The 16,590-nt window shown below is 58.1% G+C and overlaps 1 protein-coding gene across 1 annotated transcript in view; it reads left to right on the forward strand.

Moving 5' to 3' along the window:
* Window positions 1-16,590, forward strand: part of PTPRN2 (protein tyrosine phosphatase receptor type N2) — a 710,237-nt gene that overhangs the window by 59,922 nt on the left and 633,725 nt on the right. The window contains exon 2 of the mRNA XM_032840229.1: window positions 11,533-11,583. Within this exon, the coding sequence (XP_032696120.1) occupies window positions 11,533-11,583 (51 nt within the window). The remainder of the gene's footprint in view (window positions 1-11,532; window positions 11,584-16,590) is intronic.

Consider the following 16,590-nt stretch of genomic DNA (forward strand, 5'->3'; position numbering starts at 1 on the left):
TTTAACAAGTCCTCTGGTGCTCGAGTCCAAGAACCCCTGAGGCAGGAGGACTTCTATATCTTTACTGTGATTCTGCGGTCTAGTTTGCTCTGTCCCACTGGGTACCGTGTGGTGAAGGGTTGCTTTTCAAGTAGTTTGGCAAACATCACCTGTAGGACCTTCTTTTATTTATTATTATTTTTAATTAACATACAATGTATTATTTGTTTCAGGGGTACAGGTCTGTGATTCATCAGGCTTACACATTTCACAGCACTGACCACAGCACATACCCTCCCCAGTGTCCATCCCAGCCACCCCATCCCTGACCCCCCACCCTGCCCCCCAGCAACCCTCAGTTTGTTTCCTGAGACTAAGAGTCTCCTGTGGTTTGTCTCCCTCTCTGTGTTCATCTTGTTTCATTTTACCCTCCTTTCCTCTATGATCCTGTCTTCTCAACTTCCTCATATGATCATATGATAATTGTCTTTCTCTGAATGACTTATTTTGCTCAACATAATACCCTCTAGTTCCACCCACATTGTTGCAAATGACAAGATTTCATTTCTTTTGATGGCCGCATAGTATTCCATTGTGTATATTTACCACAACATCTTTATCGATTCATCTGTTGATGGACATCTGGGCTCTTTCCATAGTTTGGCTATTGTGGACATTGCTGCTATGAACATTCGGGTGCACGTGCCCCTTCGGATCACTACGTTTGTATCTTTAGGGTAAATACCCAGTAGTGCGATGGCTGGGTCATAGGGTAGCTCCATTTTCAACTTTTTGAGGAACCTTCATGCTGCTTTCCAGAGTGGCTGCACGAGCTTGCGTTCCCACCAACAGTGTGGGAGGTTCCCCTTTCTGAGAAGAGAGAACAACCTTTTGTAGCATTGAAGGTTCTGAGACGTCCTGCCGAGGAAAATCCTGTTAAATTTCAACTCACATTTTTTTGAAATGTGTCTGACCTCCCACCTTTTCTGAATCCTACTTGTCAACACACTAGGGCGTGTGTCCTACAGGATATTATTGCCAGTTGGGTTGCTAATTGCTGAGGTGACTTTTACTATGACACGATTTTAAATCCCTTTCCTTGGTTCTGTCATTTAATCTTCATCTGCAGCGTATAGTGAGATGCACGAGCACATGGCACTGAAATGTAACAAATTAAAGACTACAAAAAAGGTTATGTTTGAATCACTTCAGACTTCCTAACAGCAGTCCGTCTTACTCTCTGACAAAATTCTTACGCGGGACTTCCAGGGAAGATGATGGAGTTGGAGGGCCCTAGGCTCGCCTTGTCCCTGCATACGACTAAATAACACCCACGCAGTGTAACCAACCCAGAAAATGACTGGCAGAACAGACTTTCGCTTTCCACAGAGAAGAGGCCATACTGAAGAGGGTAGGAGGGACGGCATTGAGGTTGGGAGCCAGATGGACCCATGGGACTGTGCGTAGAAGGGAGAGACCCTGTGGGCACCGAGAGGGGAGAACAGGCGCTCGACACCACGCCCTCCAGGCATGGGCGCCCACACGAGAAGGACAAATCCCCATAAGATTTGGCTTTGAAAATCAGGCTGGACAGTCCACAACTGGAACTTTGAAAACGAGCAGGCTCCACGCTGGGGGAGCGGGGCTAGAGGAAGCGGAGTTCCCGTCCCGAAGTCCCCCACAGACAGCCCTGCTGAGATGCGACACAGAAGTGACAGTTTGCGAGACCCCGGGGCCTGTGGGAGGGAGATTTACTCATCAGTCTCAGAGCATTTGTGGAGGGGTGGGGGTCTTTCCCAAGACCAAAGAACCAAAGAACTGGTTTCCCTTCCCCAGCCCCCAGCGTGGATGACACGGACACCAGCAGGAACCAGTACAGCACCGACGCTCTCCACTCAGCTGGCTGCCGGTGGGCCCCACTCCCACACGCTCCTGTCAGAGTGCACCCTCCATCCTGGCCGGGGCAGGAGTTTTCTCAGGTGGTGGCAGACTTCCTCCCTGTAGCAGACAGGTGCAGACCTCGCTGTACCCCATGCCCTGCCCCTCCATTCTCCCGTGGGCCTGCCCCTGCAGGGCACTCTAGTCCACAGTGGTCAGAAGCCTGGTAGCATGTGGGCAGCCCCACCGGGGGCCAACACTGCTCCGGAGTGAGTCCTGCCCCCCTCGGATGACCACACACACGGGTCTGACTGCGGCCTCAGGGCTGGGCTGGGGGCAGGCAGCTGGTCTGACTCTTCTCTGGGACCACACAGGGGAAGTGCCACAGTTTGGTGCTATGGCATCTCTGGCAAATGCCGGGTCGGACGCAGCCCAGGCCCAAGGCCAGTAGTGGAGGGAAGAACAAAGAGCAGAGGTAAACGGAATAGAAACCAAAAACAATAGACCAGATCAATGAAACCAGGAGCTGGTTCTCTGAAAACTATAAACCTCTAGCCAGACTCAGGTAAGTAAATAAATGAGCGAGGACTCAGAATCAGAAATGAGAGAGGAGGAGTAGCGACGGACATCGCAGCACACGATGGCTTGTAGGAGAATATTGGAAGAACGACACGCCAACAAACCGCACAACCTAGAAGAAACGGGTGGATCCCCAGAATCATATAATCTACCAAAACTGAAGCAGGAGAATAAAAAATTTGGACAGACCAATTACAGCAATGAAATTGAATCAGTAATTAAAAACTCCCCCAAAATAAAAGCCCAAGACCAGATGGCCTCACAGGCGAATTCCGTGGAACAATTAAAGAAGTGGTAATACCTGTTCTTAAACGATTCCAAAACTACAAGAGGAAGGAAAACTTCCAGAATCATTTTATGAAGCCAGCATTACCCTCATACCAAAACCAGATAAAGACACCACAAAAAAGAAAACTATAGGCCAGTATGTCTGACAAACATAAATGCAAAAATCCTCAACAAAATATTAGCAAACCCAATCTAGCAGTACAGTAATAGCATCATTCACCATGACCCAGTGGGGTCTGGTTCTGGGTTGCAGGGGCGGTTCTAATGCTTGCCAAACAGTCAACATGATGCTTCCCGTCAGTAAGAAAAAGGATCAAAATCATATGATCATTTAAAATGTAAATGTAAATGTAAAATCAGTGTAAAAAAGCACTGGACAAAGTACAACATCTATTCCTGGTAAAATCCCTTAATGAAGCAGGTCCAGAGGGAACACACTGCAGCATCACGCAGGCCATCCACGACAAACCCAGAGCCAACGTCAGCCTCAGTGGGGAAAACGGAGAACTTTCCCCCTACGGTCAGGAGCAAGACGAGGAGGTCCACTCTCCCCACTTTTATTCAACACAGGACTGGAGCCCCTGGCCTCAGCCATCGGACATCAGGAAGACACAAAAGGCATCTGGATCGGTGAGGAAGGAGTAAAACTCCAGCATTTGTAGATGACATGACACTACGTATGAAAAACTAAAGATTCCTCTGAGAAACCACTAGAACTCATAAGTGAATTCAGTAAGTCTTCAGAAACGAAATTGGTTGGTAGCTTTTCTAGACGCTGATAATTGAACAGCAGAAGGAGAAATTAAGGAGACCCAGCCACGGCGGAGCCTGGAGCCAACAGACTGAGGAGCGTTTGCTGCACGCTCGGCTCTTGGTCGCTCCTGGGCGGCTGCCGCACGGCCCTCGTGCCCTGAGTAGCGCACACCAGTCTTGACTGCCGGGTCTCAGACCCCCATGTGCTCCCAGGGCAGAGAGGCTGTCTTCTTCCTCTAGCGGATGACCGGGGTCCTGCATTGCGGTTTCTGCCCTGGGAGAGCAGGGGTCACTGCTGCAGGTGGGGTTTCTGTCCCATTGGTTGAACATGATGGGTAGAAGCCCTCTTGCTGGGAAAGCGCAAACCTCCAGATGCTTTGGGAGGGCAGCCGGTGCTGCTTTCCCCATGCCATTCTGGTTCCCTCTCTTCCTCCCTCCCTTCTTTTCTTCCTCCTCTCTTTTGCCCTTTTGTCTTTGAAATCAGGATCACAGCTTTAACCTGGGATCTTGGGGGAAGGAAGTAAGGTATCGTGCCCTGCGCCCTGCGGCACCAGCTGCTGAGATGAGGGGTTGTCTGAGCACTGGTTTGGGGGCTTGTCTGGTGTCTGAGCTCTGGTTTGGGGGCTTGTCCCTGCTCCTGGAAGTGCAGCCTGGAGGCATCCCAGCCCCTGGACTGAGGCTTTTTAAACACTCGCCTGCTGTTTAGGTCTTATTCCAAAAGAAGCAGTTCTTGATGTGGAAACGGTTTTCTGTCCCTGCTTAGATACCCTGTCTGAGGAAGCGCATTTTTGCTTTTGATCTGATAGAAGTGTTGGGGAGCACTGCAGTGGGGGTCGGGAATTCATGGTTGTGTGGGTCTGTGCCCGTGGGACAGTGTTGCTGAGAGCTGTGATGGCAAGACGGCATGCCAGGCCCCGCCAGCAGTTCATCCCCACAACTGCTGAGTGCGGGGAGCTGACCCCACTTGCAGATGAGAGGACAGAGCCAGAGGGGGGCTTGGGCAAGGCTGTGCACCCGCCAGGAGGCAGAGCCGGGCCGCCGCGTCTGCACTCTGGATGGACGCTAAGACGCCTCACTGTTCCACCATTCTCGCCCGAGAAGAACAAGGAAGCGGGAGGAGAATCCTCTTACAGAGAAGAGCAGGGCTTTCAGATTCGGCTTCAGTTTTGAGGGCCTTCTGTTTTGTCAGTGTGTCACTGTGCGGAGGTCTTTGACGCTGATGTTGTTTATTTGTTCTTTTCATTTCCGTACAGTTAACTAAAGAGACTTTTCAAGCACCCATGTCTGCAAAAAATTTTTTTTAAATAAAGTTCTTTTGTTGTAGCAAGAGAAAATGAAGATGACTTTTTAAAAAACATCTCTTCAAAGCTCACACCTTCTGTTTCTTTGCTAATGCAGTGCCTGGAAGGGTATAATTTAATGTAATTCCCAGAACCTCGGGTTTTTATAGCCCTCCGTGCTGTACGCTAGGGGAGCCTGGTCAGCGGCTTTGCTGGCCGTCACTTTGGTAAACTCTGGCACTGGAGCTGCGTTGATAAAGACTCGCCACTGGCTATCGGGAAGAGTAGCGGGAGCCGGACCTGGGGCCTACGGGGCTAAGGCACAGCTGCTCTTTCTAAGGCGCAGACAAGCCGGGACAGAGCCAGTCAGTACCACGGACAGCAGAGCATGTGCGGTCAGCGGGGACGTGGGCAGGGATCACATGTCTAGGTTGTCCCGCGAGGGCTCCCGTGGAAGTTAGCGGGGCATGGCGGGGAAGAAAGGCTCCTATTATCTAACTTTGCTGTGTGTGTGCGTATTTTCTAAGTGAACCCCAAGCCTCATGCGGGGCCTGAGCATGTGAGACCGAGTCGCGTGCCCTGCTGCCCGAGCCAGCCAGCCGGCCGCCTTAGGTCTTCTGAGTTACGCAGCCCGTGTAGGTCCCTCGCAGGAGGGTGGCATTGGGGTAGGAAGCGCCTCCCAGAGGCAGCTGTGAGGACTGGAGCATCCTTCCTGACACCTGCTTCGCACTCATGTGACTCTGGTTGTGGCTCTGCCCGCTGGGGTGTGGGTGGGGAGTCTGAGGACAGATGTTACTCCTGGTGCCTCGCTTGCTGCTGGCCCCAGTGATTAGCTGGTCACCACGAGTGCAGGCTGTCACTGGCCAGCGGGCCTCAAGGTAGACACATGCTTGGTGGAGATGGCAGGAGACAACTCAGGTGCATGTGTCCAGGTGACAGCTCTCTTGGACTTTGCCCCGCGCCGGCTGATAGTCTGGTTCCCACCGTCACATGCCAGCTCAGGTCACCTGGGGCCTACAGGCCTCTGTCCCATGGGTCTAGCGCCTCATTTAGAACTTCCTTCTGCTCCTGTAGCTGGCAGGGGCAGGGGCAGGGGCTAGGCGGCCATCAGCTCACAGGGCCATGTGCTCTCCCTGCCCCGGCGAAGACGAGTGCAGCAGCTGGTTCTCCAGCATTGGAGGAGCTGCCCTCCTGAACCGGAGACCCCGGAGGTCGCGGTGGCAGGTCTGACCTGGAGACCCCGGAGGTCACATTGCAGGAGGAAGAACATGCACCCGGCGGCCACCCCCTAGACCTCTGCCCACTTGCGGGAGGGCTTCTGCTGCTGCTTAGCATGTGGGTCAGGTCCACTAGGTTCCAGTCCAGGTCAGGGCACGGGGCCTCCCTGCACACTCGCAGGGCGTTTTGCCCCATGGGAGGCGAGGCTTCACGGAATGAGGGTAAACATGTTGATGACCGATATCTTGTAGCCTTTAGCTGTTTTGATGTCACTTTTCCAGTGAAAGGAGTAGTTGAACCAAGAGAATGTGATTGCTGCGGTGTGGACCCTCACATTTGGGAGCTGGGGCCTCAGAGAGTTCTTACTCAGCTTCTTATCCCGACAAGCAGAGGAGGGATTCCTTGCACAGTACGTACCTGGTGTACTGAGTGCCTCCTGTGCCGCGGGGACTCTTAGGGGAGCCAGGACGTCCTGGCAGAGGAAGGACAGGCACGTGAAGGTGCGTGGAAACTGCGAAGGTTCACCTGGGGGGAGTTATGTGTAGCTGACCGGAGTTTGTGCCCAGCTGCAGGCCTGAGCTCTTACCGGGGAGCCCTGCGAACCAGGAGCTGTCCTTGCCGGCCGGGCACCTGCCAGCTGTGCGGACCCACCGCTGACGGCCACCCAGGGCCTGCAGTTCTGCACCTGCGCAGGGGGTCCTGCTACGCTGAGCGGTCTGGTCCGCTCACTGCTTGGTTCCCGATACTCATGACTGGGCTCCAGCACGGGCTTTCAGTGTAAAGCCCCGCACACGTGCGCCTCCGGAAGCTTCCAGGCTGTTGCTGTTCAGATGTCGGAGCCAAGAGTCAGGTCCCAGGAGAAGAGAAGTGGTCTGGGTTAGCGGAGAACAAAGATTTTAGCAAATCAAGACCCAAATAAAAAAACCAAGAAAATGATGTCTGCCTGCCCTAGGTTCCCCCGCGGTGCAGCCAACGGGGGCTTTCTGCCCCTTCTGGGCCTGTTTGCCATTGTTGGTTTCATTTTCTCCACTCTCTGCTCTGAGATATGCCTTGGGTCGGCTGTACCCGGGGTCTGCTCCTGGTCGCTGTCGGCATGATGAGCTTGGGACAGAAATGCTCGGCCCATGCCTTTAGTTTGTGCTCATGGCTGAAGCCACCAGAGTCCAGGCATCTCCAGCTGCCGGCCCCCGTCTCTTCCTGCTGGGATGGGAGCTGCTCTGTGAGGCTCCTGGGAGCTGAGGAAGGGCGTGGAGGCCAGGAATAGAGCCACAGGCAGGCCAGGGCCCAGTGGTACTGCCTTAGCAGGAGTTATGTGGTGAAAGGAGTAGCAGTGGGAGGGCACTTGGCTGGTGTGGTCAGTTAAGCATCTGCCTCTTGGTTTCAGCTCAGGTAGCAGTGTGCAGGAGTGGGGGCTCTCCTTCCCTCCAGGCGTGTGTGCCTGTGCAGTCGCTGGGTCTGTTCCAGGCCCACGGAAGAGAGAGCTGCGGGCAGAGGTGGGTAGAAGGGACGAGAGCTGTGGGCTGAGTGTCTGGACGTGGAGCTCCGCCATGTAAAGTCTTTGTGCTTGCCCGGCCGTGCGGCCTTTGTCTGCCCGGGTGAACTCCTGTGTGGACACACAACGCCCTTCTTCCTACGGCAGCTTGCAGTGGTGCAGAAAGTGTGTCGGGGGAGAGACAGACCAGGCTTTGAGTCAAGCTGTGGGCATGTCATTAGCCTCCTTGAGTGCAGGTTTCCTCTTCTGCAACCTGGGAGCAGGCCGTGGGGGGTCCTTAGACTGTGTTGTTGTTTACTTTTGGGGGTGCCCAGTGAGAAGAGGGGACAATGGAGGACGGGAACCCATGTGTGGGAGGACGTTGTTACGTGTGCAGAATTGCCTTTGGGAAAAGATAACCTACTCGTGATTAACATGCGTTTGGGTAGAATCCAAGAGCCAGTCGGACCCCGTCATCGTGGTATCTGGCTGCAAACTAAACCGTTTTTGGGTTAGTAGCATTATCCTTCTCAATTTTAAGAAAATTTCCAGAGAGTCTGTGGGTTCTAAGAAACTTCCCCAGGACAGTCCCTGCTCCTGCTCCCGAGGTCGGCCTGGGAGGGAAACCGTTTACTGGAGAGAATTCATTTTGCTTCCATCTTTCTCTTCCATTATTCCGTCTCGGAACCTCTCTGTGGTGCCGCGGGCGTCGGGACTGTCTCGCTGCTTCTGCGGACACCTGCGGCTGGGAGCCGACCCCAGGGGTGAGGAGTCCCCTGTGGTGGGGGGACAGCGGTGCTGGCGATTGCTGGGCTGGGGCCCTTGACCTTCAGGCCACTTCCCCCTCTGCGCAGCGTCCCAGCCTGGGGGACACCCCGGGGGTGGGGGGCTGTGGTGGGGCTGTTTCCGGTCAGGGGGCAGGGGTCCCGCGCACGCGGCCCGTTTCCACGGCAGAACCCCGGCCCTTGCTGAGTGGCTCGGGAGCGGTGGCGGCCGGAGCTGGTCTGGTCCTGCGGGCCTGCAGCTCCTCGTTCCGTTTGGGTAGGAAGAGAGGAGTGACGCGTCGGGACGGTGACACCGACTCGTTCCGAATTCTGAGGAGACAGGGAGGGAGGGCACGTGTGTCTGTGACTGCGAGCGAGCGCGTCCACAAGCGAGCGCGTCCACAAGCGAGCGCGTCCACAAGCGAGCGCGTCCACAAGCGAGCGCGTCCACAAGCGAGCGCGTCCACAAGCGAGCGCGTCCTGCCGTCCGAGTGCGCGTGCGCTCTGAGGCCGGAGGGAAGCGTGTGGCTGTGAGGAGCCGGGGCGCCCCCGCTCCACAGCCGTGCCCGGGTGCTCAGCCGGGTGCAGGGTGAGCACGTGCAAGTGCGGCCCTGGTTTTCCTGGACAGGGTGGATCACGCCGTCGGAACGGAGGTTTCCCGGCTGCGAGCTCAGGGCCCCCGATGGGCCGCCTCACGGGCTTGCTCCGTGGAGGTCACCGCGCGGCTGTGGGGGCGGCTGGTCTCGAGGCCGTTCGTGAGCTGGAGTGTGAGACCGCGGGGGGAGGAGGCCGACTCTGGCGCTGGCCCGGGCCGCCGGCGGGGGTGGGCCCCGGAGAAGCGCGTCGGATGCGGAGCCCAGGACGGAGCCGAGTCTCGCTCACGCGTCTCGTGGTTTCTGTGACGTCCGGTCGTGACCGGTGTCCGCGGGTGGCACTTCCTCAGTTTCAGAGCCAACAGCACGAATTCGTCCGATTGGCCGAGCGCGGCCGGCGAGGCGGGCACCGCGCGTGCGGCTCTGCGGGAAGCGCCTGCAAATGGCGGCTTCTCGGGCGCGGGCGGAGCGGGGCCGTCGCGGCCCGGGCGGCTGCTCTGGGGTCGGGGCTCAGGCTCAGCCGCGACGCGCGTGTCGCTCCGCGCGCGACTCCCGCCCGCTGTGGTCGGGGCGGCGTGGAGCCTGAGCAGAGGCCGCGGCCGCCTCTCCGTGCGCGGCCTGTCGACTGCGGCTTCCGGGCGACGCGCAGGGCTGTGAGCGCCACCGAGTCGTGGGCTCCGCTGTGGGGCTGCCCCGTCCCTGCGTCCAGGCCTCCTCTGCGGTCTCCGTGCGCCCTGGACACTCACGGGCGTAATCCCGCGGGGCCGGGAGCCCGCGGCCCTCCGAGCGTCGGGAGGGGAGGCCGAGTGCTTGGGCTCCTCGAGCGGCGCCGGGCGGTCCGCGTCTGCTCTCCCACCGGAGACGGCCTCCCGCGCGGCCGGAGCGGAGCCCTGAGGGCCAGCCAGCCTGGCCCTCAGGGCTCCCCGGACCGCACAGGCCCGTGGCCTTTCTCGGTCTGCTTGTGGCGACCGACCGCGTTCAGGTCCCGCTCACTGCGGCGGGGCGGCTCTCGGAGGGTTTTCGGCGGTTTTCCTGCGGGCGTCACTCCGTTTCCACCTCACGGGCCTGGCTCGGGTCTGAGGGCGAAGGAGGCGTGAGCGCGAGGCTCTGGGAGCGGGGCTGGGGGCGCGGGTCGGGGACCGGCAGCAGCCGGGCGCGCGGCCGGGGTAGCGGCGGAGCGAGTCGCGCGGGCGTGTGCTCCGGCCGGACGTCCGTCGCCCGAGTCTGTCGTGAGGCGCTGCTCCGGGAAGGCAGACCCTTTGAGGCCCCCGGCGGTCCGCGGGAGCAGCTCCCCGGGGTCGTGCCCTGGGCCTGCCGGTAGGGCCTCTCCTGGGTGACGTGGGTCCGTCCGGCTTGTCCCGCACCTGTCGTAAGGCAGGCAGCGCCGACGTGTCTCAGGAACTCGCGGAGACGCCGGCCGGGCTCTGCTCTGCTCCCCGGGGTGTGCGACGACACTCGCGACGACTCTGCTTTCGTAGCCTCTGCAGGTCCTTCCTGTTCTGTGTCTTCTCCGTCCACGTCCGCTTTGGGGCCCGCTTCCCGCTCTGAGATTCGAGCGCGGTCCCTAGTGCGCACGTTGGTCATCGGGGGCTTTTCGTGGCCCGGGGAGGATTCCTTCCTGATGAGTCCCTCCGAGCCCGCCACGCCCCCCTGCCCCCTGCTGCTCCTGAGCCCCCGCTGGGGCCAGAGGGGATAGTGATAGGTGCGTGTGGTGCCCAATCCCAACGGTCCTGTTCAAGATACGCCCTGAAAGGGACAAGCAAGGCACATGTGGCGAGTCCTGCCGGGGGCGCCTGAGCAGTACCAGTCTGCCAGTCTCGTCCGGGGGTCCGTGGGCGGCTTTTGAGTGGGGTCTTGGTGGAGGAATAGGAGTTCGTCTGTCGGAAAACAGGAGTGTGGGTGTTAACGCTTTGTCAGGAACGTGCTCTCCGTGTTGCCGGCGGGCTCCTGTGTTGGTACATCAGGCTTTGGTGGCCGGTGGGTGGCCTTCCTCTGGGCGGGGGGCCTGTAGCATCAGGGAGCCTGGCAGGCGGACGTCACCTGAGTCTCGATCTCCCCCTTCCTTGCAGTGTTCTCCGCTGACTGGCTCCCCCTGTGGGAGGTGCAGGTCTCTCTCCATGTCCTTTGTCCTTTGTCAGAGGGCAGAATGTCCGCCTTCTCTGACCTCCTGCTACTCCTCTGTGGAGAGTACTGCGACAGGGTCACACCCACTTCACATCCTGTCTGTGTCGCTTACAGAGGACGAGACCTGCTTCCCTGCGCCTTCTTCCTGTGCTCCTGGCCGCACGTGCGGGCCGTCTGTCCACTTTGGGGCTCGCGTCGTGGGTGTTAGGCACGACGTGTGACGGAAGGACCCAGAGGTCCTGGGTTAGTGATGGTGCCGGAGCCCCGTGGGGCTAGGGAGGTGTCCACGTGGATGGCTCACCCCCACGCTCCCTCCGCTGCTGCGGAGGGTGTCCTTGGGCAGGCAGCCCTGCCCTGCTGCCGGAAGGGACAGGGCGAACCCGAGGGTCCTCCCGATGGGGAACCAGTCCTCACACACGTCTGTCCTCTCACTGACTCGAGCCAGGCTCGCAGGTTCAGCTGCTCTCGAAGATGCTGCGTCCCGAGAGCCTGGTGGGGGGGCTGCCTCGTTTCTGGGACACCCAGGAGCCCGCAGGCGCAGCGGCCGTGGAGAGCTGCCCGTCCTTCGTAGCACTGAGTCCTTTCTCTCTCGTCTTCCTCCGCAGGCTGTCTGTTCGAGGATGGCCTCTGCAGACCGTCTGAGACCTGTGTCAACGGTGAGTGTGCGGCGCGGCCCACCCCGCGGTGGGGCTGGGCTTGCCGGGGCCGACGCCACGTGCTGGGTGCACCTCGCTCTCTCCAGCACCCTGCGGAGGGTCGAGGGGAGGAAACCCCCCGGGGCGGGAGTGAGAACTCAGGGGACACTGGGCACAGGCGGGACACGTCGTTCATATGCACGGCTTTGGTCCGTGTCTCTGTCTCGTCGTACCCCGGGACGGACAGCTGCTCACGGCAGCTCTCTGACCCCGGGGCTGGACGCGCGGCCCTGACCCCGGCGGGACCCGCTGCCCCCCTCTGCGGGCTCTTGCTCCTTCGGCAGGCGACCGTTTGTCCTTCAGCCTGCCCAGGTCTTCTCGTGGGGCCGAGGAGGTGGCGCATGGTGTCCAGTGGCGGCCGGCAGCGCCGAGGGTGCAGGGAGCAGCCCCACCGGGCAGGGCAGGATGGGGCGGGCGCAGCTGCCGGCTCCCGAGGGATGCTTCTCGGCAGAGACCCGGCGTCCTGTTTGAGGGCAGCCGGTCGGGGGCAGCTGTGGCCCCTGGTAGTGGCCCTCAGGTGAGGAGGGCGGAGGGAGGGCGCAGTGCCAGCGTGGGGGGCTCGCCCGGCGTGGCTTCTCCTGAAGGAAAGGCCCCACACGGGGCACTGGGTCTGCAGGGGGCGCGGGTCGCTCCGGAAGACCAGCCTGCGGGGCAGGGACCTGCCTGTTTCCCCAGGTCCGCGGGCAGAGTTAGGGGCGATGCTGACACGGGTGTGTCGCTCCCCCAGTGGCCGGCGCCAGCAGGGGTGTCCGTGGCGGGGCTCCTTCCGCAGAGGCCCTCCGGGAGGGAGAAACGCCTTCTGCCCGAGGGTGCTATGGCTCTGCAGGCCCTTGCGGGGGCAGCACGGGCACCACGGGGCTCAGACAGTCAGAACCCAGGTGCTGGGCGCGTCCTGCCGAGACAGCGGCCCCGTGTCCCGGACCGGGGGCTTTGGGGCTGAGAACAGTTGTGCCTGTGTCCCCGGTGGCTCACATGCCCTGGGGACAAACTGCCACAGCTCTGGGTCGCTCTGTTTTGTGGGTGCTCGTCTGTCTTATTTTGGCCGTGGCAGGGGTTTGGGGGAAGTGTTGTGTGCAGCCTGAGGAAACGCTGACGGGGGCCGGAGGGACGGTCTGTTAGGACGCCCGAGCTGGCAGGATGTGGAGCTCAGGCTGCCCTCCCAGCCCGGGGTGTCTGCTGGCTCCTCCACACGTGCGGGCCTGACCCTCGGCCTCCCCTCCCAGGCCGCTTGTGACCGTACCTTGTGTAGCTTCTATCGGGAGGCGGCTTTTAAAAAATAATCCTGTTTTAGAAACATGCCCCCTGCCCGCAGTGAAGTTGGATCATAGAGCAAACGTGTGTGTTTAATCCGCACAGTAACAACCGGGGTCCTTCCCTCTTCTTTGTCCTTGACGAAAACCAGGCCTGGAAGTCCTGGCCACTCTGGAGGTTTCCTTCCCCGACCTCAGCTTGGCTCCCCGGCACGTAATCGCATCAGCGTTCTGTACAGCGTAATAGTTCTTTGAAACAAGAAAGTCATTTAAATGTGAATATAAGTGTGTAGGCTTTGAGTTCTGGAGACAGACAATATTTGGTATTTTTCTGTACAGTTAAGGTCTAGGAAGCGGCAAAGCGGGCGCCATCCAGTCTCCCCAAATCCTGTGCTGTGAGTAGCAGACAGAGAGTGACAAGGACAGTGTGCCTTGTGGGTCTGGCTCACCGCGATGTCATTCAGCCTGACAGCTGGCCGGGCAGGGAGGTGTGGCCCAGCAGCTTCGCGGGCACGCACAGGGCGAGCCGCCATGTGGAGTCCAGAACATTCCGTGGTCAGACACAGGTTCCTTCTCTTTCCCTCCCACTCCCCTTCCTTTGCTTGGGGTACAGATGGAAATGTGCAAGCCTCTTAGCCTTCTCCGTGTTCTCAAACTGCCCAACAGAACTTTTAAATCACAGTTAAAATGTTTCCATGGAACAAGATACTTTATAAAGAAAATCAAAAGATAAACGTATTTGCCCGCTCACACCTGTCAGGACGGCTACTGTAAAAACCGAAAACAGGAAGTGTTGGCGAGGATGTGGCGGGATCTGACCCCTCGCCCTGAGTTGGCGGGAGCGGAAGGCCACACAGCCACCTAGGAAAGGAGGAGGAGGGTCCGCAGAACACGGAATTAGCACGTCATCAGCAACCTCGAAACAGCGCCCTGAGGCCTAGGAAGCCGGGACCCAAGCGGCTCTCGGCACCCGTGTCCACAGCAGCGTCGTGCACAACAGCCAGGAGGGAGACGCGACATGAACGTGCACCGACAGGTGAGTTGCAGGAAGGCGCACACGCGGACCGCGGGGTACTGCCAGCCTCCGTGGGGAGGGATTTCCAACACCCGCCGCGCCGTGCATGAACCTGGAGGGCATCGTGCTCCGGGAGGTTAAACCGTCACGAAACGGCAGGTGTTCAGAGGTGCCATTCAGCGTCCGACTCCTGGATTCAATGCGGGCTGTGATCTCCATCGTGAGATCGAGCCCGGTGTGGGGCTCTGTGCCCGGCAGGGAGCCTGCCGCGGTCTTCCTCCCTCCCATGCTTGCTCTCTCTTCCTCTCTCTCCAATAAAGAAAAAAATCGTAAAGAAAAGGGGGCGGGGCATATGCTCTGGGATTTGACCTCTGTGAGGTCCCGGGAGCCATCAGATCTGTAGAGACCGGTGGGCATGGGGGCTGGGGTGGGGGATGGAGTTCATGTCTACCGGGGACAGAGTTTCAGCTTGGGAAGATGGAAACTTCTGGAGATGACGGCGCTGGTGTGCGTGTGCTCAGTGCCGACGAACGGTACACCTAGGGATGCCTCAGACGCCGCAGTCACGTCATGAACGTTGTGTGATTTAATGTCACAGTTGAAAAGAGAGACACCCAGACTGGGAGGACCCTTAGCAACACGGTGGGCCAGAGCTGCTTCTGCAGTACAGAGAGCTGCTGCGCCGGGTCAGAAAACGGCCCTGAATAGGAAACGGGGCAAAGATATAAATAAATGGTCCACATGTTATATGAAAACGTGTTTGTCCTTACTACGACCCAGGGAAATTTAAACATAAACCACGCTCAGAAGATTGCCAAAAATTGAAAAGAAGAGTAACAACACATCCGGTGCTGGCGGGAACTCAGGGAGGCGGGCACAGACCCGCTTTGCAGGCAAGCATGTGAGCTGGTCACAGTCTTTGGGAATTTAATCTGACATCGTCTATTAAAGGACAAGTACAGTGGTGATTTGATTTGTTTTGGGGACTCATATATATAAAAGCAAAGGTCTGCAGCAGTATTTTTGTGGCAAAAACTGTAACACCTATAAATCCACAGACAGGAGAATGGCTTCAGAAATTATGGCATATCCGTTGTATGGAAATTACGCAGGGACTTACAAATGAGTTAAATGTCTGTTTCCTGACCAGGAAAAATGTCCCTTATATGATACGTAGAAAAAGTAAGTTGCAGAGCAGTGGTTCTAATATGATCCTAGTTTCTGGGAAAGCCTGTATATAAGACCCCACTCCCACGCCCAGCGGGTGACCAGAAGGGAGAATGTGACAAGCACCACTTGTGTCTTTGGGGGGAACTGGGGCAATTTGGAGAGGGAATATATGGGGGGGTTAACTTGTGTTCAAAGACCTTTGTTTGTTAAATGAGTCTTTGGTTACTCTGGTAGTAAAACTTACCTAATAAAGACATATCAGAGTCTGCTGAACTTGGAAAGGCAGACCAACCAGCTGACCCAGGAGCTGATCCGTACCAGCTAGGACCCCAGCCATACTCTCAGCAGCCCCAGGGGTGGCCCTGAGGAGCCAGGAGACCCCTGTTCTGGTTTCGGATGGAAGCTTTGTGGTGGAAATGTCTTCGGTGTCTCACGGGGGTGGTCAGGCAGATAGCTGGTACCTAGAAGGTGGTCTCTCGGGTGGGGTAGTGTTGAGTGGGGAGCTGGACAAGAACCTGTGCACAGCGTGGCCCCAGAAGTCCAGGGATGGACACTTGAGGGGGCCATGAAGGCAGGGACTGGAAGCTGGGGCTGGGGGAGGGACAAAACCCTGTCCCTCCTAGACAGCCTTCCCCTCCAGGAAACCGCATTGGTCCGTGGTGGATGAGCCCTGTGGGCCTAGCTGTGTGTGGGGGCGGGGGTGGGGTGGGGCTAGGGCTACGCCTGGAGGGGGAGGGCCAGCTGGGGTCAGGTCTGAGGCCACGTCCTGCTGCCTCTTTCTTGCGTTGGCCCTTTCTGGGGAGCTGCTGGCCCTCAGTGGGCACAGGCTCTGAGCCCCCAGACGTGAAGGGACCTCTCTCCCTCCCCTCTTCTCTCTTTCCCTCCCCTCTTCTCTCCCCTTTCTTCCTTCTTTTCCTTCCTTCTTGTCTTTCTTTTCCTTCCAAAAGCCTTCTCGAGGTGGGAGCCGGCCAAATAAATACTTTTGTTGGACGTGCTCTGAGCAGTTTTTTACTTTTATTTTCGTGTTCAGTGATCACGGCGGGGCTTGTCAACGGCAGGTCGCGATCTGCTGCGGGAAATTTGATAGAGCTCCTCTGTTGGGTTGCTCTGAAAGAAATAGAATGACAAGCAGCTGTAATTTGACACCTGGGGGACAAGGAAAAAGTAGAGTTGGTCTGAAAAGGGACCGAGGAGTAGCAGTAAAACCTCAGCCATATGAGTTGTGGCCACCTGGAGAGCCTGAGGAAACCTCTGCGGTCTGGACAGGCCGAGGCCCCTCTGGCCCCCGGGAGGTGGGCTCTGCTGCTCCAGGAAGCCAGGCTTGGTGTTCGGGACCAGCTAAGGCTCATTTCAGGGAGCTTAGCAGTGGGTTCCCACAGAATGGACTTTACAAATCAGCTTTACGGTGACCATTTTCACTTCTTGTGTGGAAGGTGCTGCTGTTCGGACTGTGCTGTTCAGGGAGTGAAGCGGCTGTGGGATCGGTGATGGTCTGGTTCTGTCCTGCTTTCTGGACGCCAGGGACGCAGAGTT

The sequence above is a fragment of the Lontra canadensis genome, unplaced genomic scaffold, assembly GCF_010015895.1.
Source record: "Lontra canadensis isolate GAN:19392208 unplaced genomic scaffold, GSC_riverotter_1.0 scaffold111, whole genome shotgun sequence".
Taxonomy (NCBI): Eukaryota; Metazoa; Chordata; class Mammalia; order Carnivora; family Mustelidae; genus Lontra; species Lontra canadensis.